The sequence below is a fragment of the Setaria viridis genome, chromosome 3 (assembly GCF_005286985.2).
Source record: "Setaria viridis chromosome 3, Setaria_viridis_v4.0, whole genome shotgun sequence".
In the NCBI taxonomy this organism is placed as follows: Eukaryota; Viridiplantae; Streptophyta; class Magnoliopsida; order Poales; family Poaceae; genus Setaria; species Setaria viridis.
In genome coordinates this window covers 47,930,065-47,950,552 of record NC_048265.2, presented here as the reverse complement: position 1 = coordinate 47,950,552, position 20,488 = coordinate 47,930,065, and the positions used below count along the sequence as shown (strand labels likewise).

Sequence of the window (20,488 nt, the reverse complement as noted above, 5' to 3'; positions counted from 1 at the left end):
CTAGACATCTATCCTAAATTACTATCCATTTTAATTTTTCTACATACATAATTTTTAATATGTAACTAGATAAATATTACCTAGATACGATAACATCAAAACCAACTAATTTGGCACAGAGGGAGCGGTAAAATAAATGCGGAGTCTTTGAGCACGTTTGGATTTCGTGCTAGCCGCTTGCCTCGCCTGGCACGGCAAGAAATCGGTAGGGTCTTATCATTTGGTTCGTTTACTGCTTGCCTCGGGGCATGTGATTTCCAGGTTTTACGATGCCAAGTCAAGCTAGCCGAATTCGGCGCGGGGAAGCTTAGGAGGTGTTTGTTTGGGTTTTAAAATTTAGCCTTGTTATATAAGATATTTAGATACTAATTAGAAATATTAAATATAGTTTAATTATAAAACTAATTATACAGATGGAGTCTAATTCGTGAGACGAATCTATTAAGTCTAATTAGTCTATGATTTGATAATGTGGTGCTACAGTAACCATTTACTAATGATGGATTAATTAGGCTTAATAGATTCGTCTCGCGAATTAGCCTAGAAATTCTGCAATTAGTTTTATAATTAGTTCAGGTTTAGTCCTCCTAATTAGTATCCGAACATCCGATGTGACAGGGCTAAACTTTAACTCCTGGTATCCAAACACCCACTTAACCCTGCTCTAGGCAAGCGCACCAAACGTGCTCTTTGTTAATTCGCGTGCAATAAAAAAACAAAATTAAAGGATTAGCATCTGAACTGCTAAGGAAACAAGATTAGCATCGCCATTACCGTCCGTCTAACAATTCGCGGTCCAAATTGGCCCTCATCTTCTTCTTCTTTTTCAGAAAACAAATCAAAGACCCTAAAGTTTGTTTGGATGGCCACCGCTAGCGTGAAGCAACCACCCAAATAAAGGCCGGAACCACAATCCAATGTCAAAGCAAGTGGAGAAAGAAAAATAAAAAAGGATTTCACGATCGACGATCCAACGGCAAGAAACAGGCCGCTCTCGTGAAGAGGGCAGCAATAGCGTTTCCATGAGATGAGAGAATGAGATGCGTGTGGTGGAATAACATAATAATAAGATAAAAGTTGATTAGAGAAAGACCGAGTAGGATTATGCGCTGTGGAACATTATTCTGTCGGAGAGTGTTGAACGAACGGCGCTGCTGAGATGTTGAAAAGACATGGTACAATTAAATCCGGGGAAATAAAGCAGTGAGGATAAGCTCATCTTCACCGAAACACGATCCTTGACAAGAAAGGTACTCCTCCCAAGTCGAAAGAAATGTTATCAAGCTGGGGGAGAATGGATGCCGGTATGCTTTGTGTGGACTTTGACTCTGCATGTGGGTGAAGTTTGCTCCAGAAAGAGCGAAAATAGCTATTTTTATATGCGTACCGAGTAGAACCTGAAACATACCGAATAGAACCCTACTTCCTTCGTCCCAAATTATATGTTATTTTGATTTTTCTAAATTTATAGATTTTGTTATCCACTTAAATTCTAGATACATAATAATACGTACGTATCTGGAAAAAACTAAAATAACTTATAATTTAGGATGAATAGGACGAAGGGAGTAGTGTTTTAATAGCTTACCTCATGAGTCGCGATAGAAAAATATGCATGAATTTCATCGGAATGGCTGGTGTACGGTTTCCAAAAGTGGTTTACAAACTCGAGCACAGCCCACAGGGTGCCAAGAAACTGAACTGGAAAGCTAATAAGGTGGGCCGGCGGGGGCCAATGCGCAAGTGTCGCCGTGTCACTTATCTCGTCACACACGGCATGCTCAGCTGGTGATTCACTCTCGTGTTTTGGTCCCAAAGAAGAAGAAAAAAACTGCATCATATCTTATCACTCTCTTGGGATTGTCGCGGATGCTGCCAAACCGGCTGGCAGCACGTCCGTTCGCTTCGATCGCCAGTTCTCCACGACATGGGACGCGTGGAGGGAGGGAGAGACGTGCACGGTGGAGGAGAGCAAAACAAAAGCAACCAAACAGATCGATCTGCACTTGAGCAGTGCGCATCCCTCTTCCAAATCCAGATATGCTTTCCTTTGCCCTTTTTTAAGGAGAAGATAATGCTTGCTTAATTTGCTAAAGGAAGTGTCAATTGATGTGCCCTGAAGAAAACAAGAATGAGCGTGCCAAATTCGGCGACGTTGAACCACCTTCCCTTCTTTTCATCAGAGAGGACGACGAGTCATCATACCCGATGCTCGATCGGCGGCATCTTAGTTACCCAACTCCCATTCTGATCACACTTGTAATTAACAGAGCGTTTGGTTTGCGTCACCAGAGCGTTCGGTCTGCCCTGTGTATCGTTGAGCCCAACTCAGTTTCCAGAATCGATAGGTTCCGCGAGAAATCACCGGATGGCCCCGTCCGATCGTCTTGCATGCGGCATGGACTCGTGCCCGTGGAACAAGCACGATGTAAATCGCCAGCCGCAACCTGCGGTCCAGAATGATCTTCCAACATCTCCCCTGGATCGTCCACTGGTTGCTGACACGGCGGCCAAGCCTTCTGGGCTCCTCTGACAGCAACCACACAACAGTTGGGTAGCTTCCATCCATTCCATCCAGCTGATAGCACGAAGTTCCTGATAGCATGGTACTAGTTTTTCTGTAGCCCAACCCAGCCAAGGCAGCCATGAATGCATGTTACTGACTAGGTCATCGCAAGTTAATTGCAGGATTTTTCCGACTTTACATGTATGTACATCAGACAAGGCTCGAGTTGAAGAGAGCCAACATCAATCCATCGAGGCCACGATGGTGTTGTTGGGGTGGCAAGCAACGATGCTCATCTGCCAACCATACCACTTTCATGAGCCTTCCAATCAGCATCTACTAGTCTCGGCACCTACCAATGCCATCGCACTGCAACAGCAAGAGAGCTACAACCAAAAATCCAGAGAAATGTTATCGAAGCTAGAGGAGAATAGACATGCTGGTTTGCTCAAGAGGACAACCTCAACCTTGCTAGTATTTCAATAGCTCATCTCAGAACGGAATGGATGAACCACTTGCGGGTGTCCAACCTCGAATGTGTAACACCCACCATTTCCATCCTGGATACTACCTATATGGTTAACCTGTACACTTTACATGTCTCCCACGCCCACACCCATGCCCAGCAAAGGGCCCGAGAGCAAAGGAGGATGACCCGGACTGCATGCTAGGTTTTTGGTTTACCGCAAAATAGAGTGCGGGCGCCTGGCGTTGTTTCCCACCTTCCTGGGAACGCAACGGAAGTGCCGCGCTTGGCCCCTCATGTCAGCTATTCCAAGTTAATGAGTTCACTTTTTCTTCTGTAAACTCTTAAGACCTCCATCTTGGTCTCGTTGTCACTGTCGCTGTCAGGAACTATATCTGGAATTGGTGCCCTACGACTACGAGTGGCCCCCTCGTTGAACCTCGGTCTTTCCGGTGATACAATTGCAATCAATCCTTCTTTCTCAGTTTTTGAGCTGTCAAAATCTGCTTTCATGGTACCTTCTTCGTCTTTTGCGCTATCAGACTCTGACAGAGCACATCCTGCAGTCCTTTCACCACGTCTGCTGCTGCTAGTATGTTCCTCGTCTGATACAGACTCCATATTCTTATCAGTGGATAGTACACACTCCACACATGCTTCTTCTGATGCTGCAACCTTGATGCCTTTCTTAGTCTTACCAGCATGTCCAAGCTCCACGCTTGCTTCATCTGATTCTGCAACATTGATAACTTCAATACCCTTACCAGCATCTCCAAACCCTACACTTGCTTCTACTGGTTCTGAAGCATTAATGCCTTCAATACTCTTCCAAGCGTCTCCTGAGTCCCCACTTTCTTCTTCTGATTCTGCAACATATCCTTCAATACTCTTACCAGCGTCTCCAGACTCCCCAGTTGCTTCTTCCGAATCTGCAACATTGATGCCTTCAATACTCATACCAGCATCTCCAGACTCTCCACTTGCTTCTTCTGATTCTGCAAACTTGATGCCTTCGTTACTCTTACCAGCATCTGCTGACACTCCACATTCCTCCTCTGAGGCTGCAACCTTGATGCCTTCACTGCTCTTGCCGGTGTTTCCAAAATCTACGGCCATTTCTGAACTTTCAGAAGGTGCATCTCCTTCCGATTCTCCACCCTTTATGCTATCTTCAATAGAAGAGCCATTGGATGCAGCTCCGTCTGACATAACATTATCCAGCCTGGCACTTTCAAACTCTTCCAGCAGTAGCGCTCTTATTCTCTTCCTTAAATCAGAAGCATCTTCAGGGTTGAACCAACTGCAGCTAAACTGTGCAACAAACACAAGTCCAGTATTGAACAATTAAAGTGTGTAACAAACACAAGCTCAGCATAGAACTATCTCAAACAGTCTTAAAAAGCTCAACAGAAACAGAGTCGTAAGAACTGAACAAGTATAGAAAAGAGTTGGAAGGACTAACCATGTCAAGTTTATCTATCGTGAACCTTTCTGGTGCCTCTCTTATAAACCTTTCAATATAATAAAGCATGAAGATGCCACAGTCGTACGCATTATTCTGTTGCGGAACCTAGCAGTTGTTAAAAAAATCATGTTAGATTGATTTGTGAGTAAATTGTACCAAGTAATCACAATCTGGACAATTATTTAAATCAAACATCTGTAAACATATATACCAAGAACAACTGGAAGCACTATATAGTGATACTTGGCAACTTTGTTCAACTGTATGTACCTGGACTTTTGCCTTGTGTATATTACTTGGAAGATCCTCCCATGTTGCATCCAAAACTGATGTGTCAGGAGAAGGATTCTTCTTTAAGTACCGCCATTCTTCTTCAAGGTATCTGCAACATTTGATGCCATCAGTGTTGTACAGAAGATGGCCGGCCACTTGCATGAAAATGCAGCAGCAAGCAAGTCTGCCGCATTCTAGAATTTCTTGTTTCTGAATATTACGAGTGAAAAATAGCTAAAACAATATAGCTTAGATTGGTTACTTGCCTCCCAACTGTGTCCAAGATCTTGGTACTGTGATGCATCCCTAGGGAGTCCAGATGAAGTATTATGATTGGACCTGAAATACTCTCTTTTGCTGGCATGCAAATGATTACCAAGCTCCAGTGAGCCCTGAATTACAAATGCAAAGAGGTAATATTTAATACACTATAAAAAATGCAGGTATCTTTTTCTCAAGTGACACAGGAGAGCTGCACGTCATCTCGTTAAGAAGAAAGAGTAACAAATGTACAACACACCCGACACACACGCACAACGAACTAAAGGACACAAACACACAATACGCGAGACCAGGAGAGCCATGCTATAAAAGATGGACAACGACACAAGTGAGAAGCTGAGACCGAGAACACAAGGCCCTGAGCTTCGGCTGCATACCATAGAACTCCCTCCTACTCTACTGTCTGCATGACCAAAGATGCATTCAGAGTAGCATTGTTGAAGACACAATCGTTGCATGCTTCCAAAGAATATTAGGAATCTCAGGAGCCACATTTCAAATCTAATAGAATTTGAATAGATGCATGGCCCTAGGCATTTTGAAGCATGGATCCAGACGAACCATGAAGCTTGCTAAATAGCTATTCACTAACTTATTCAAGTTTACCGTTGAGAACCAATTATATTGCATGGATCTAAACAATAGTAATTTGGCTTCATAATGTAAATGTCTTGTTTCAGTAACAACTTACATCCCATGGATCGGCAAGATGATATATGCTCTATGGAATATATTGACACCTTTCCACCATCTTCTCAACTTTGAGAAGTCACCCTAGAACAAAATCCAAGGAAAACATAAATTTTCTAATCTTAGACATTATCTTAAGTTAATAAAAAAAATATGTTGAACAAACATGTAGCACAAAAGATAATGTCAAGACAGAAGAATGAGAGAAGAAAAAATCAGGAGGAAATTTTTTATTCAGAAGTGAATTTTGTTATTAGAAAAAAAAAAAAAAGAGGATCAAATTCTGTAAATGACTGATGGGAAAACAGCGGAAATGAAATGGGTATTGAAATGCAGTTGACTGAAACTCAAATGTGTGCCAACCATTAAGCAGTCCCGATCGCAGGGGTGCAAGATAGAAAATGGTAATTCCTCACTCAAGAAAAACAAATAATTGGTTAATTGTAATTCCTCACTCAAGAGCGGGCCGAGTGCAGTGGTAGTCTCTCTACTTGCAGTTTCAAGGTCATGGATTCGAACCAGCCTCCTAACAGAACAAGCAAGGGTAAGGCTGTCTAGAAATTGCCTTCCCTATGGGAGCTTTGAAGAACAGGTGTGCCCCTTTCTTTAATTGTAATTCTACCCAAGAGAAAGGACCTATCTCATATCAAGGAAGAATAAAAACTGTGTATTTGCAAGGAACTCATCCTATCTCCTTTCAATTAAAGTTGTCATGTTGCGACCCAGTCGATGGATGAACCGCAGTGTAAAGGTTTTAACTCGCTGATCATTTTGGTTGTCTGGCTTCTCTGGAAGCACCGCGACAAGTGTGTTTGGGAACTGGAATTCGAGTACCTTGGCTGTGGTCCACGATGTCCTTGAAAAGGTTCGCTCTGGTATTCGGCAGGAGCTTCTGCCTTGAGCTCCCTGATAACATAAATCTGCCTGGACCATATGTACGTTTAACAGTTTTGAGTTGGGGATGTGTGAGTGTATATGCGTTCAGTTTTTCCCTCACTGTGCCTTTTGTACTATTGTTTCATTCCTTAATATAATGACGGGCAGCTCTCCTGCCAGATTGAGGAAAAAACGAAGAACTAAAACTTCTACTACAAGGTACTCATGTATTATGTACCCAGAAGAGTAAAATCATCCCTTTTTTGCACAAAGACATAATGCAAATCATTTGGTAAGAGAAGTATGACTTCATGGCACAAAAGATCGTACCCGCCGATACAATGCTTCTTCAAGCTTTCCATAAAAATACGTGTTAAATATGTAGAATTTGTCTCTGCAATCATCACTGCACAATATGTTCCTTTTTATGTTCCTGCACAGTAACATCATCGGAAGAAGACAGAGTGGAACATAATCAGAACTCAGAAGTCCTAAATTTGTTTGGTCTTAATACCTCTTTGCAAATAGCATATTTCAGAGTTCACATAATACTACTTTTAACAAATTCTTCAGCTAATTATCCCACAACAAATAGTATGATGGTATTCAAGACATTACAATGTGGAGCAGCAGTAAAAGAGCAAATATTAACACCTAAACATTACGTTAGCAAACCTTGCATTGGCCACTTCCTATTTGTTTCAAAATTAAATGGCACGCTCAATAAGACTAAGAAAAAAGTGTAAATTTCATAGAGTAGGTTAATACAAAGTTGCAACTCAAAAATAGAGAGATTCTTACTGGATGTAGTAGTTTATCACCGGTGACGACAAAAATGCTCCAGGGTCAAGACAGTTAATATCAGAGCCCGTGAGCTCCACAGCTTCTGGATCATCTCTGTTCACAAAATAAAGTCAAGAGAAGGTAAAAACAACCATGAACTCTTCACAAAGAATGCAAAATATTCACCTTGATGGGTAGTAGATCTTTGGTTCATTCCTGAAAATACAATTGGCGCATTTGAAACGTAAACCAACAGCTCAGCTAACAGTGTACCATGATGAATATAAAACTAGAGATAAGCTTACCGTCTGCCAGACATCTCACAGTTTACTTCTCCCTCAGTTTGCATATCTTCATCGTCCAATAGAACCACATCTTGAACCTTATAGGAAATTCATATCAATAAAAGTAAGGTCAAAATGGCAAAGCGGCGCTAGGATTACAGTACTATGAAAAGTGTGGCATAGTATCCAATAAATGCCCTGGCTCTCACCAATGTAACATATGGCAGCCAAACTTATGAACAAATAATACCATGGCAAACTATTAAAGGAAAGTAAGTATAGTAGTGTCTATTAAAGGGAGTAATGACCACCCAACCTTCCTGAAGACAAGATCTAGTGCGAAATAGAAAACTTTGTAACCTCATGTCAAAACAAAGAGAGTTTATTTTCTTCAACCTTGCCCAGCCTTTCTAGTGGGCAATCATTAATGCAATCAAGCCATCAAGAATTCAAAGAAATGTCTTCAATGGTAAATAACAACACTCACTATATTCTCTACTGTTCATATAACCATTTAAGTCAAACACAATATGCTCACTACACATTGCATTCAACAGGAAAACATGGATGATTAGTTCACAAAGTACTCTTGTTGGTATAGATTAAGTATCAGCATACTAACCTTTCGAGAATAAACAGAAGATGAAGCCTGAAGCTGTTCCTTCCTCCTGCATAGAAGAATTGCAAATGGACTGTTGATTGATAACACATTACAACTGTAATAATGGTACATCATACATGACCACATGTGCATAATGTGCAAATGCTTTGTGCAACATAACGAAGGCAGTAAATATCTTCAAAGGTATACAAATTTTCATATCATGGATTATTTTCATAACAAATACCAAATCGTTGTACAAAATGCACAGATAATATTATTGGAGTCTAATAACAAAAGAAACTTATCTCAAAGTTTGAAAGGTAAGATGAAATAACTGGTCCGTAAACACAAGGAAAACAGATGCCTACCTCTTAGTAAATCTACTGAAACTGGAATTTTCACTCTGCTGACATTTTCCATTATCAGACTCATCTGGATCAATGGCATGAACCCTCTGTAGGTTCCCAGAAACAGGTGTTGAACATGGTTGGCGTTTGTACATCTTATCCACAGATATAGTCCTTTGGCTTTGGCGTTTAATCATAGGTAGCTGCATTCACAATTCTCCTCATTATAGAGCTTAAGAGATGCCTACTGGTCAGCAAGGATTTTTTTAAAAAAAAACACTGTATCATACCTGGCCATATTTATTCTTTCTATCTAAATCGGGAGATGACTTCAAACAGTACTTGCGACCCACATCTTCCCCATCCTCATCCACCTTATCTACAAACAAAATGACAAATCAGTGACAGTTTGGATCAATGAACAACTGTAACAAATTCAATGAACATTTTATCCCGACTGATACTCCACATGAATAAGCCAGCATTTCCCGCGATAAATCCGCTAACCCATCACATGAGACCAGGGTTTCCCAATCCACCTCTTGACATCGGTAGATGCGCAAGCTCAAAAACGAAAGTGACAGCAAGTGCGGAGATCTTACTGAAGCTGAATACATCCCTGGTAGCAGAACGAGCATCCAGTCCTTGACGAGCAGCCTGCAAACCAAGCAACCAACGGGTTCCCTGAATAATTGACACAATGCAGCTCCAAAGGGGGTACGGAAAACCTAGCGCGCACCTGAGGAATAGAGTGCGTACCAAAACCCAACAAAACTACCCCCCCCCCAACAAATGTCAATCGATTCACAATAATCAGACACTCCGGCCCCATTCAATGCGGGTACATGAGCGGGGCGTGCGTACGCACCTTCGCGGCCGCGCGTGTCAGCGGGCGGCGCGCCCCGACATCCACCAGCGCGCTGCGGCTGCGCCCACCCACGCGCCGGCCGGGGTCGCTGCGCATCCCCGGGAACCTCCGGTTGGAGCTGGGGGTCCCACGCCGCTTGTCGTCGTCCGACGACGCCCTCGCGGCGGGCCCCGCCCGCGGCCGCTCCGCCGCCGCCCCGGCGTGCGGCGCCGACGAAGGGTACTCGAAGCGGACGTCGGAAGGGGACTCGCAGTCGACGTTGTTCCCGTCGCGGTCAGGGCAGTAGGGGCTGAACACCTCATCCCAGTCGATCTCGAGCCGGGAGCGGTAAAGCGCCATCGGCAGGCCGCCGCCGCCGATCGCCTGCGATCGGGGGAGGGGGAGAGATGGGGAGAATTGAAATTGGGGGGGTTTTGCTTTGGGGGGGTTGTGCGAGGGAAACTGGAGCCGAGTGAAAAAAAAAAATGGAGCTGGTTGCCGCTAATTATTGAGCCAAATCATCAGGCTTACGCTGGAAGGAAGAAGATTCGGCGGCGGCGGGTTGTATAGTGCTGGGCTGTATCTGTATGGCCGGTGATCACTCATAGGCCATAGCGCTGTTAGGCCAAGGCCCACTAACAAGTATGGGCTTCAGCATCCTCCCACTGACTTTCATCACGCGCCGCTCTCCCGTCCGACGACGGCAGCGATGGCGGGCGCGCCGCCGGGGGAGCCGCGCCTCCCGCCGCCGCCGCTCATCCACGTCTTCGAGCTCATGGCCACCTAGCAGTGGCACTTAGACCTGATCATGGCCGCCCGATCCAACCTACACGCACACCTGAGGAACAGGATGGATGCGCACTAAAATCCCACAAAACTCGTCTAAAAAAATCCCACAGAACCACCGCAAAGTTAATCGATTCGTAATCGAACGCTCCAGTTCGATACACAACCACAGGAGCGGGCGGGCGGGCGTACGTACGTACCTTCGCCGCCGCCGCGCGTGTCAACGGGCGGCGCGACCCGTCGCCCGCAGGCGCGCCGGGGCGGCGTCGGTCGAGGTCGCTGCGCAGCCCCGGGGTCCGGTTGGGCCCGGGGGTCCCACGCCGCTTTTCGTCGTCCGACGACGCCCTCGCGGCGCCCCCCGCCCGCGGCCGCTGCGCAGCCGCCCCAGCGTGCGGCGCCGACGAGGGGGACTCGAAGCAGACGCAGTTCTCGCGGTCGGGGGAGGAGCGGCTGCTGAGCACCTCCTTCCAGTCGATCTCGATCGGGGCCATCGCAAGGCAGCCGCCGCCGCCGCCGCCGCCGCCGCCGATCGGCCTGCGGTCGGGGTGAGGGGAGAGATTGGGGGGGTTTGTGCGAGGGAAACTGGAGCCGGGTGGGAAAAAAAAAATGGAGGTTGCTGCTAATTGTTGAGCGAAATCATCAGGCTTACGCCGGCGGCGGCAGGTTGTATATGTGGGCTGTATGGGCCGGTGATCACTCATAGCACTGTTAGTTAAGCCAAGGCCCACTAAGAAGTACGGGAAACAAACCTGGTGGCCTGGACCGGAACGGCCCATGAAGGAAATGGCTGCGATCAGGGTTTTAAAGTTTGGACTAAAATGATCACATTTGAACGCAAAGAAAGGCGCTTAATTTTTTGCCAAGAGAAGCTAGGCGCAAAAGCAACTCACTTCTACTATCTAGATTCGGGAAAACTCTTTCCAAGTGATGGCGCTTTTCACACGAGCTCCCTAAACAGGCAATAGTAAACGAAAAAAAAAGGGCCAGTTACATTTAAACTCACCATAAAAATTGCATTTAGACTCCTCTCGTTCAACCCTTGTAGCGCCTTCTTGAAGAGGACCGGCAATGCACGTCGTCAAACTACAAGCCTTCTTGAAGAGGACCGGCAATGCACTTCGTCAAAGGAGGATTGAGATTCACTTGATACCATCTTTTTTTCAATGATCGCCAGGGGGAGAGCATCCCCACGTCAATTGTATTGATAGGATGTGGCAGATCACGGATCGACGACCTCATTTTTAGGGAACGAGGCAAAGAAAAAACCTATATCGCACAGTTAATATGGAAAACTAGGCTAAAATCATGATACAATAGGCACCTACCTAGCTAAAATAGGCTTCAATAACAATCCTGTTCAATTTTTTGAGTCACCGAGGGACCTTACTTTGCTCGCACGCGCGGCCGACCTGCTCATGCCATTGGACGTCCACAGAACACAGCGGCGGCTCATGGAGCCCTCCTTCTACCGGAGGCAAACCCTCATCTGCTGTCGGACTTCGTGCTCTGACAGGTCATGCATTTAACTGAACGGATTCTTCGAGATAGATCCAGCAGCGTTGCACTTTGCATCCCTGGATCGCAAGCAAAATTTATTGTTCTTTTGTATTATTTAGTTTTCCCTTGTGAACAGATGAAGTTGAAAGAGGGGCTCTTGTTAATACAACAATTTCACAGCAACTCTTTACGGATAAAAGGGAGGAGAAGGTTGAGCTGATGAAGGTTATAACTGTTGGCACAGAACGAGTTCAAGCTGACACCCCTGCCTCGGGCATCTCTTGGACCTTACTTTATCTCGCTAATAATATTGTGATGCAGAAAAGATGGAAGTGTTTCTTGCTAGTTTGTTCGGTGAAAACAATTGATCTACTACGTGTTTGCCAAGACATCTCATCATCCAAAAATAAAAAGGTATTTGTTATTTGATTGTTTCCAATCTCCAACATAGCATAGTGCTGAGCGGGAGTGATAGCTTACCAATGGCGAGCCGGTCAAAGAAAAATTACTACTACTATTATTATTATTATTATCACAAAAGAGAAATTATTTATGTAGCTAAAGTAGTAGCATCGAGGAAGAGTTTGCCTCCCATCACCTTCTACTGCGACTGCCTCTCAGCACTCTCCAATCTCCACCAAATGACATCATTCGCAAAGCACATTGCCGCCACCATCACAATCGTCCTTCTCTGCAGTCTCTCCACTGCTTTCCACGCCCGCCATCCAAATTTGTCTCAATCCTTCATATCCAAGTACACCTGACAAAGACTACAACCATAATTATATCCCTTCAACCGTAGGCGTCCTCGTGCTCCCTAAACCCCATCCACCCTCTCCTGTATGTCACCGGCCGTCTGGACTCAATGAGTTGATTCCTTCATGTGTCGGTTAGACTAGGGGTGGTATGGCTTGAGGGATTGCTCTACTACCGCAGAGTATTTTGTTTGCTGCATGCTCTGCCATTCGAATGTTTGATTTGCTTTTTTCTCGATGGAGCACGTACAATTAATGACATCGATTTTTTTTTAGAAATTGTAGAGAATTTAGCTCAGCCTCGTACCTGACAGCAGAGGCGGAGCGCCCCCTACGGCAGGATAAGGCAGCTGCCCCAGCTACCCGCGGAATAGAGATTTATTTCTCATTTTCCTTCTAAAATTCGATTTCATGGGACTGGAGCAGTGTCTTTATTGATCACTAGGAAAACGTAAATTTAAAACGCGCGGCCATTTACGTCTCCGCTAGGCGCAGGCGCACCCTCTCGTCGATCCTTACAGGCGCAAATCCCCTCCACTGCGGCCCTACCGGCCAGAGTTCATCTCCGCAGCCAGACTTCTCCGTCCGAGCTCTCAACAGCTCACTCTTCTCACGATTCGTGCTCGTCCAACTCTGGTGGGTGGTGGTAGACGGCCGGCGACGAGGTGGGTCCTCCTCCTCCTGCTCCTGCTCCTCATTCCTCTCTCGGATTTAGGCATGGTGGTGGCTGGGTTAGGGTTTCCGGTTCGGGGTCGTCGGGGGAGGGCTCCATAGCCGGCGTGCTTAGAGTGTCTGGCGGCGGCAGTAGGCACGGCGGTGGTGGCGGATCGAGGGTGGCGAGGTGAGGCGGCGTGGGAATCCATCCATCCATCCATCGAAGCTCCGTTTCCCCACCTCTCCAGGCTCCAGACTGCCGTTAGCTCGCCCGCGCCGCAACTGGCGGCTCCTGCAGCGGCGGCGCCGGTGGCCGCCCATGCGGGGTCCTCCGCGCTCTCCGCATCTTTCTGTTGCTCGCACTCGGTGGTCAGAGCTGGATGCAGCGTGGCACCGAGATTTGATTTGTTTTGTATTCCAACATGTTGACATTTGTTTCATCCGTTCTGATTTGTGTCGATTCTTGCTAATTTGGGTCATTTTCTTTGCTGATAGCTGATTTGCCAAGTCTGGTGCTGTGATTACTGCCCCACAGCAAGTCTTCTGCTGGCTGAAGCTTATGGGCGCCAAGATCCAGGCCTAGATGCATTACTCGAGAGGAGGCTCAGGGATGAGAATGTGCCTCTAGAATAATGTCTGTGCTTACCTGCGTGATTGAAAGCATGGGCTCATCCTGTAGCAGACATCATTCCTTAAACGAGGCTGAAGCAGCTGAAAATGCAAAGGTAACTTGTCGTTTAGACCAAGTAAATGCTATTAGTAGGTTTTGATTTTGAGTTGGTTAGCACTAAGCAGCTGCATTTGATTCCTGCTGATACTCATGGTGTGTGTGTGTAGTCTGCTGACATCGACCGGCGGATTTTGCAAGAGACAAAGGCAGAGCAACACATCCACAAGCTCTTACTTCTCGGTAATTCCAACTTACTTGAACTGAAGAGGTATTTTGTCATGTGAAGTATCTGTTGTTGTGTAGACTTTTGTCTTGGTAGTTTGCTGGATCAGCCGAAAAAGCTATCTCTATAGTTTCTCCCTAGCCAATTCCCTTTGTGTATCATTCAGACTTGAAAATGCTATCTTTGCATGCTGGTCATCAATAAATTTCTTTGCCTGGCTGTCTTTCTTGGTAAGGTGCTGGAGAATCGGGAAAGTCTACAATATTTAAACAGGCAAGGCTCATGTCATTCCTTTGTGGACCATATTCCTATGCCATCAGCAGGCCACTTATATTCTGATTGCTCATTTGCAGATAAAGCTCCTTTTCCAAACTGGTTTCGATGAGGCAGAACTTAGAAGCTATACTTCAGTCATCCATGCGAACGTATATCAGACAATTAAAGTATGCTATACTAGAAAGGGTGTGTCATTTTTTTCGCTTACAGCATAGTGGGGATTATGTAGAAAAAAATGACTGTAGATTGATATGCTGTTTTTATGGGGGTGTGTTTGCACATCTTTTGCCTCAGTAATGAGTTAAATGTGGACAGATTCTATATGACGGAGCTAAAGAGCTAGCCCAAGTGGAACCAGATTCCTCAAAATATGTTCTATCCCCAGATAATCAGGTTTGTGCCCTTGTTTTCTTCAGTAATTAGAGTTCCATTTTGGAATATAAAAACTTGGTTATTCTGAAATGTAATGATTCTAATGTGGTACGTCTGAGATGATTGCAATAGTTGAATCAGCCTGGAATTGTGCTGATCTCAAATGCATTATTATGCTTTGCATTGTCACTTGCTAATGGAATAGTATCCCTTGAACATTAAATTGAACCAAATGGAAAAGGGGAGAAATGATGTGTAGCCATTCATTTTATCTATTTTCCTTAGTTTTTCCAGTAAATCATTTATGTCTTTTGATAACTGGTAACCTTGCTGATATATTCGATTGCTTGAGAGAAGAAGGCTAAGATTGGTATGCGTGACTAGTTGTTGTTTGAAATGTTGGGTATACAAAATTCATCTACCATGAGGTATTAAACATTGTTTTTGGTTTGTAGTTCTGAGGCTAAACAGTTACCAAATGTCACCTTGTAGGCATTGAGATGCCTTTGCTAGCTCATAGAAGCTTCTCATCATCCACCTTATTGAACTAGCAAAATGTTTTGTTTATTTATACTGTAACTTTATCCCTACTTCAGGAGATTGGGGAGAAACTATCAGAAATTGGTGCAAAATTGGATTACCCATTGCTGAACAAAGAACTTGTACAGGATGTAAGGAAATTATGGCAAGATCCAGCCATTCAGGTGAAAAACATTGCTACTTTATTTAAAGAAATTTTATAGACAGTTGAACAGAAAGCTTGATTACTGAGAAAAGCATTTGTAGGAAACTTATTCACGCGGAAGTATTCTGCAAGTCCCTGACTGTGCACAGTACTTCATGAGCAATTTGGACCGATTAGCTGAAGTAGATTATGTACCAACAAAGGTATGCAATTACGCCCAATTTAAATCTTGTCAGCCTTATTTACAGGTTTTTTGATATTAGCATACTATTTCCTTTTGATTGTGTTTGAGGTTGCCGAATTGCATTAGAGGCTGGGGTCAAATGTAAGATATATAGATATTCCCATTCTTTTGAAGACCTTAGGAGTTAGGAGGTTATTAGTTTCAGTATTCAGGAAGGGGGAATATACCTTGCATGTAACAATCTTGAATAGAATCCCCATGCACAATTGCAGTGAAGTGAGAATAAATTTTACTAAACTGCTATGAATAAGGCATAGTCTTACCCCCCCCCCCCCCCCCCCCCCCAACACACACACACCCCTTTTGAGTTTTGATGGGTTGGTTCGTTTCACAACTTCCAAAACATAAGCATGGCTAGTTGGCTACATTACCCAGGCTATGTTTCAGTTTTTGTAATGACGTTCCCTTCTCCTAAGCAAAAAAAAATGTTAAATTGTTTTTATTTGTTGAATCATTATAGTGGTGCATTGTGAAGCAGCCTCTAAAGTAGATACCATGGAATCATCTTGTTCTGGTCAAGTCATCCTCAAGGTGTATAGAAAAACTTATCTTTTGTTTTAATTTTCTTTTATGTGAATGTTCCATCATATTATTTTGGTTTCTGTACATGGTTATTTGATCATAGGTCTTAAGGGTTTGCACTTTATCTATTGTACTTATCTGGGCTGGTTCTTTGCAGGAGGACGTGCTTCATGCAAGAGTACGGACGAATGGTGTGGTAGAAACTCAGTTTAGGTAAGCTGCTGACATGGTATTTGCATATTTCTTTTGTTATACTCTGTCCGGATGTCGAACTAAATTGGTATTATCGAGTAACAGATAGCTTTAATCTTCTAATTAGTAAGTTTTTAATTTCCTACAGCCCTCTTGGAGAGAGCAAAAGAGGTGGAGAGGTCTATAGGTTGTATGATGTAGGAGGCCAAAGAAATGAGAGAAGGAAGTGGATTCATCTTTTTGAAGGTGTTAATGCTGTAATCTTTTGTGCTGCCGTTAGCGAGTAAGTGCATTTTCATTGTTTACAATTCATTGACTTGAACTTACCTTAAACTGCCGAATTCTACTCGGAAGCTGTTCCTTTAGATTTTGTCAAGATGCACAGCACCACAAAAATTTTGGTTTATAAGTTGCGGTGTACAATTTTGATCCAAAGTTGAGCCCTGGCTGTTAATTTCAGGTACGATCAGATGTTATTTGAGGATGAGACGAAGAACAGAATGATGGAGACCAAAGAACTCTTTGACTGGGTCCTAAAGCAAAGATGTTTTGAGGTTTGTTTAAAATTATCAGAATCTTTTTGTTCTCACGCTATTTTTTTTTGTCATAATGAGCCCTACCTGATGCGATTCTGATTTCCAGAAAACCTCATTCATGTTGTTTCTCAACAAATTCGACATATTTGAGAGGAAAATACAAAAGGTAAGGGTCATCTTTTGACACCTACCAAGAGCTGAGTAACACTAAGTTCTCTGGTGTACCAACAATTGTCTGACTTGTCGTCCTTATATAGGTTCCTTTGAGTGTGTGTGAGTGGTTTAAAGACTACCAGCCTACTGCGCCTGGCAAACAGGAGGTTGAACATGCCTACGAGTGAGTGCGCTCCTGCCTCCCTATCACTCTATCAATGTCAGACAAAGATGTATACGTGCACATACATGCCAAAAAACAACTTTTTCCACTTTGCTATCCTACACCTGCATGTGCAAAACTGCTGCTTATGGCCTAGAGGGTTTCATTTACAGGTTTGTGAAAAAGAAGTTTGAGGAGCTCTACTTCCAGAGCAGCAAGCCAGACCGCGTAGACCGAGTGTTCAAGATTTACAGAACAACCGCCCTGGATCAGAAACTTGTGAAGAAGACATTTAAGTTGATCGACGAGAGCATGAGGCGCTCCAGAGAAGGAACCTGACCAAGCATGGGTTGTTGCTAGTCACAAGAAAAGTAATTAGGATGGTGGGAGGAACAGAGTTTACGGTGTCACAGCTTTGCTGATTGTAATTCTTTTTTGGACGGGGAACATTTTATTGATCTCTTTGTTCTTCCACAAGCTAGTGAAGATGTTTGTTGCGCGCCGTGGCCTGTGGAAAATTTGGACCCTTTGCGTCATGTCGCGGTCAAGTTCATTAGTTGCTGATTGTGATCCTGAATTTGTTGTCCAGAAATAGCTGAAAGTTTGATTTCAGGTGTTGTGGCTGAAAATTTGCATTCGTTTGCGTTGGGTGTCTGAAAGACTGAAGCTGTAATACGAACATGCGAGCAGGTTCCTTCGGCATACATGCAGAAAGCACAGCCCTGGAAGGAGTTACATTACGACACCCAAAACAAAAACGTTTGAAGTGACGTGATCTGCCAAAATAATTCTGCATGCCGCATTGCCAGAGGTTTGTGGTTCGATGGTTACAGAGCATGCGGGATGATTAGATTCCCCGGAAGATGCTCAGTCAGGTACGGGTCACAGATGGTGCTGCATTGCATTAGCATCATGGTCATATACGCATCAGGAAAACTGGAGACTTTGGGCGTCTCTTCATTCTCACTGACAACTAAAACAACAATTGACTTTATTATCTTCATTTTAAGGACAAGCAGCACTCAGCCAGCATTATGTTTAAACTGAAATCAAGAAGTGTGGATAGATCTCCTCTGGCCATGTTTAGCAGGAGTCTTAGGAACTGCTCCAAATTTGAGTGGCATACCAACATTTGGTTATTTATTTGTAAGTCCAGATTAAAATGCTGTATTTCCTTTCTCAGTTTTTACTTTTAGACATCTTACAATCACACACATTTACATCATCAGCTTGTCACAGACTTTCATTTTGTCAATATTCCTTCTTAAATGCCTCTACTGATGATCTTCACAACACCAGAACGATGCCATTCAATTTGCAAATCCAGGTTCAAGTATATATTTCAGGGGAATCGGCATGGAGATCTACAAGTGAATGGTGATCGATTTACATTATATTGCTCGTCGCAGCTGCTGCAGGAGCACCCCGGCCGGTCGCGTTCGCCTTCGCCATCAGCCAGTGTTCGCTTCATCTCCGCCGGCTGCCGAGCCGATTGGGAGCGAGGTGCTTGCTGGTGGGGGCGTTCCGCGAGAGCGAAGCCCGCGGAGGTAGCCAGCTAATTAATGAAGCCGGGGTGCTGGCTGGCGGTGCCGCGGATCGCGCGGCCGCCGCCACGTAATACACCAACACCAGCCGCCGCGGCGGCCCCTCCGGCGGCGACACGTCCGCCAGGCGCGCCGCGCGGTGTCACCACGCTGGGACGCTGCGTGGCACGACCCGCGAGACGACTTGGCTTTGCCTCCGGCGACTCGTCAAGGTTCGAGCTTGTCAAGGTTTAAGCCGCGAAGCATTAGGCTCAAAAGTATCCGGGTTTACCGTTAGATTATAGGTCGCTACATCTCGAGTGAAACAAGGTGTGGGCACCAAAGAACTCCCAAACCACACAAAGCAAATTTAGCAACATGCCACTAGCCTTCATTTTCTCACAAGCAAACAGCCAAACATTCACTACATTTTGAGAATCCAAGCAGGGAGTTCACAATAGCTTACCTAGGGCTAAACCAAAAGACATGGCTATTCGATACATGGTCCAACAAAAGCCAAGCCCTAGTACCACAGCTGGTGGAAAGGAAACTAAACTACCATAATCTACAACTTACTAGTTAATTAAACACATAGCATTCGGCTGACGATACTTGTTCCGGCATGCTGTCAGATACTTGCCCTGCAGACCAGACATGGCAAGCATAGCAAGCCTTGCTTCTTCACTGGTTGCCGATCTCCATGAGCAGCCAGTCCTTCCTCATGTCGCTGGGCAACGCCATGAGGCACCTGAACTGGCGAGCATCGTGGATGAGCTTGCTGTAGGCTCTCAGCAGATCAGCACGGCCCAGGTCGGGTATCTCCTTGAGCGCCTCGTAGATCTGTTCCGGGGAAGCAGCTCCTGCCTCGCTGCTGGCTTCGTCTTCAGTCTACGGGAAAGGAAACGAAGAATGAATGGTTGGTTAATGATAATCTCCCGAGATGATGATCCTCCACGAGCAGATCGTAGCAGTGTTGAGATATAAATAGTCTGAGATCGAACCTGTCTCTGGCGGCGGCGGTGGCTGGACCCCTCGTCGTCCTCCTCGGACGGCTCCGCGCGGCGGCGGCGGCCATGGCGCGTCTCGACGTCGAACCACCGGATGCCGAGGCCAGCGCCGGGCGCGTCCGTGAGTGGAGGAGCAGCAGCAACGCGCGCCGAGTTCACGGCCAGGAGATCGAGCGGCGGGTCCTCGATGTCCGACAACGAGCCCGCGTTGTCACCAACCACCGCCGCCGGGGGCGGCGGCGCCAGGGACAAGTCACGGTAGTAGGATGCCAGCAGCTGCTGGCGGCGGTTGTGGTCGTTGATTCCGATCGAGCCGACGCCGACGCCGACACCTCTCTGCGCCATTGCCGCCGCTGCCGCCGGTTGCCGGTTGCGGTTGATTCCGGCCAAGCCGCGGCCGCCGCCTCCTCTCAGCGCCATCGCCGCCGCCGCTCTCGCCGTTGCCAGTTGCCGGTTGTGGTTAGTTCCGGCCAAGCCGCCGCCGCCTCTCTGCGCCATCGCCGGTTGCCTGTTGTGGTTGGTTCCGGCCGAGCCTCCGCCGCCGCCGCTGCCTCTCTGCGCCATCGCCGCCGCTGTCGTCGCAGGTTGCGGTTGCGAGTTGCCAGCCGGTTGGAGCGAGAGCGAGGAGAGAGCTGCTGGGAGGCTGGGGCTTTGCGCTAGGGGTGATGGAGGGAGCGGTGGAGAGTGAAACCGGAGGGGATAACACCGGAGGCTCTACGTGGCGCCGCCGCGAGCTCCTCCGGCGACACGCGCGCCACTTGCTGTCGCCGCTCTGACGCGGCGTGGCATGCAGGACTCGTGGCTTCA

General features: G+C 45.8%; 3 protein-coding genes across 5 annotated transcripts; 1 reads left to right on the top strand and 2 right to left on the bottom strand.

Moving 5' to 3' along the window:
• Nucleotides 1-2,018: 2,018 nt before the first annotated feature.
• Nucleotides 2,019-10,829, bottom strand: LOC117849610 (uncharacterized). 2 transcript variants are annotated; one of them, XM_034731222.2, is made up of 15 exons: nt 9,955-10,376; nt 9,445-9,807; nt 9,179-9,233; nt 8,867-8,955; nt 8,598-8,779; nt 8,248-8,293; nt 7,647-7,723; nt 7,528-7,557; nt 7,360-7,455; nt 6,889-6,991; nt 5,684-5,766; nt 4,977-5,102; nt 4,708-4,819; nt 4,435-4,542; nt 2,019-4,283 (listed from the first exon to the last, which is right to left on the bottom strand). In XM_034731222.2, exons 1-15 carry the CDS (start codon nt 10,027-10,029, stop codon nt 3,276-3,278), a joined length of 2,553 nt encoding a protein of 850 aa, XP_034587113.1. In that variant the 5' UTR covers nt 10,030-10,376; the 3' UTR covers nt 2,019-3,275. The 2 variants fall into 2 exon arrangements, with proteins under 2 accessions (XP_034587113.1, XP_034587114.1); XM_034731223.2 differs by lacking the exons at nt 9,445-9,807; nt 9,955-10,376 and adding an exon at nt 10,410-10,829.
• A 2,137-nt stretch (nt 10,830-12,966) lies between these two features.
• LOC117850693 (guanine nucleotide-binding protein alpha-1 subunit) lies at nt 12,967-17,763 on the top strand. 2 transcript variants are annotated; one of them, XM_034732551.2, is made up of 14 exons: nt 12,967-13,126; nt 13,611-13,840; nt 13,953-14,025; nt 14,244-14,281; nt 14,362-14,451; nt 14,600-14,677; nt 15,253-15,360; nt 15,443-15,544; nt 16,265-16,320; nt 16,448-16,582; nt 16,760-16,853; nt 16,942-17,001; nt 17,093-17,172; nt 17,325-17,763. In XM_034732551.2, exons 2-14 carry the CDS (start codon nt 13,748-13,750, stop codon nt 17,488-17,490), a joined length of 1,173 nt encoding a protein of 390 aa, XP_034588442.1. In that variant the 5' UTR covers nt 12,967-13,126; nt 13,611-13,747; the 3' UTR covers nt 17,491-17,763. The 2 variants fall into 2 exon arrangements, with proteins under 2 accessions (XP_034588442.1, XP_034588443.1); XM_034732552.2 differs by lacking the exons at nt 12,967-13,126; nt 13,611-13,840 and having other exon boundaries at nt 14,362-14,470.
• A 1,280-nt stretch (nt 17,764-19,043) lies between these two features.
• On the bottom strand, nt 19,044-20,488 carry LOC117849375 (uncharacterized). The gene is made up of 2 exons (XM_034730914.2): nt 19,676-20,488; nt 19,044-19,562 (listed from the first exon to the last, which is right to left on the bottom strand). Exons 1-2 carry the CDS (start codon nt 20,243-20,245, stop codon nt 19,356-19,358), a joined length of 777 nt encoding a protein of 258 aa, XP_034586805.2. The 5' UTR covers nt 20,246-20,488; the 3' UTR covers nt 19,044-19,355.